The sequence below is a fragment of the Rhagoletis zephyria genome, unplaced genomic scaffold (genome assembly GCF_001687245.7).
Source record: "Rhagoletis zephyria isolate East Lansing unplaced genomic scaffold, Rhagoletis_zephyria_1.1 Rzeph_scaffold_64586, whole genome shotgun sequence".
NCBI classification, from domain to species: Eukaryota; Metazoa; Arthropoda; class Insecta; order Diptera; family Tephritidae; genus Rhagoletis; species Rhagoletis zephyria.
In genome coordinates this window covers 1-1,481 of record NW_016221637.1, presented here as the reverse complement: position 1 = coordinate 1,481, position 1,481 = coordinate 1, and the positions used below count along the sequence as shown (strand labels likewise).

The window sequence follows — 1,481 nt, the reverse complement described above, 5'->3', positions numbered from 1 at the left end:
TAACAAACAAATAACACAACACTGAATGGTATTAAAATGCATTTGAATGAAATAGGCAATGGATGCCTAAAGCTAAGTTATTCTAGTTACATACATACATACAGCTCTTACCCCATCGATTATGCGTATTTTCGATCAAAGTTACTCAAACTTTCGTGATTGCGCTTTTCACCAGGCTGATAACAAAAGTAGAATTATCGGACCTAGTAGTAGTACATATTTTAGCCACTTTGCTCATGTGGTTGATGGTTAATCAATTTTTACTACTTATATAAAATTAATTAAATTATTTAAATTTTACCGGAGTGATCAATCCAAATAAAGCATTCATCTCGTCATGTTGTACAATGGGGAAATTATTTTTTTTTTTTTAATTTTTACCCTTTTTTAGCTTTTGAAAGAAGATCGTTTCCATGGCATTGATAAAATTAAAACTGTTGGCAGTACTTACATGGCTGTCGTGGGCCTTATACCTGGTCAGTATTGAGAGCTAGCTATTTACATTATTTTAGTTTACCATTAGGAAGAATATTGATTACCTTTAAATTTCATATCCAGAATATCGCATCAACTCCAATGATCCCAATTCGGTGCGTCGCCACATGACAGCTTTAGTCGAATATGTGAAAGCAATGCGACTATCCTTGCAGGAAATCAACAGTCACTCATATAACAATTTTATGTTGCGTGTTGGTGAGTGAATAAAACCTTTTCCGCTCTCCGAAACCGTTTTTGTTACTTATTTTTTAAATATATTATTTTTTACCAATTACAGGTATTAATATTGGTCCTGTGGTGGCTGGTGTGATTGGTGCACGTAAACCACAATACGACATTTGGGGTAATACCGTAAATGTTGCCAGCCGCATGGACTCTACAGGCATACCTGGTTACACACAAGTGACGCAGGAGGTCGTGGATAGCCTGCAGGGCTCACACTTCGAGTTTCGGTACAATTAATTTTACAGTTGTATTCAACTTTGCAATAATTTGAATCTCTTACACATCTCAACAGCTGTCGCGGCACCATCAAGGTCAAAGGCAAAGGCGATATGGTCACATATTTTCTATGCGACTCTTCGAATAATGGCCTCAATGGCGAGGTGCGCAACGCTATGATCGCCAATCGTGCCATCACACAAAATGGCAACGGCTATACGTCACAACAGCAGCAACAACAACAGCANGACCTACAACATTAAGAAAGATAACTACGGTTACAACAACATGGACACAAGCCAAATGCTGTTGAAAACTTCACCAAATGCAATGCAGGAAGAGCAACAACAATTGCTTTTACATCAGCAGCAAGCTATGCCACAACAATATCAGCATCATTTGGCGCAGCAGCAACAACAGCGCTTGAATAGTAAATTGCAAAAGCAACCGAATTTTATTGCCAACGGTGGCCTCCCGAACATACGTGAAAATTGTCACAATGGCGAACATAATGGCAGTAATGGCGGTAGCAATGGTGTTGG

General features: G+C 38.5%; 1 protein-coding gene across 1 annotated transcript; it reads left to right on the top strand.

Annotated features, from left to right (window-relative positions):
* Positions 1–391: 391 nt before the first annotated feature.
* On the top strand, positions 392–1,202 carry LOC108356756 (Ca(2+)/calmodulin-responsive adenylate cyclase-like; the record flags this gene model as incomplete). The annotated part of the gene is made up of 4 exons (XM_017607859.1): positions 392–476; positions 559–693; positions 776–950; positions 1,016–1,202. Coding segments are annotated over 4 exons (582 nt in total), but the record flags the coding sequence as incomplete, so codon positions are not given.
* Between the last annotated feature and the right edge of the window lie 279 nt (positions 1,203–1,481).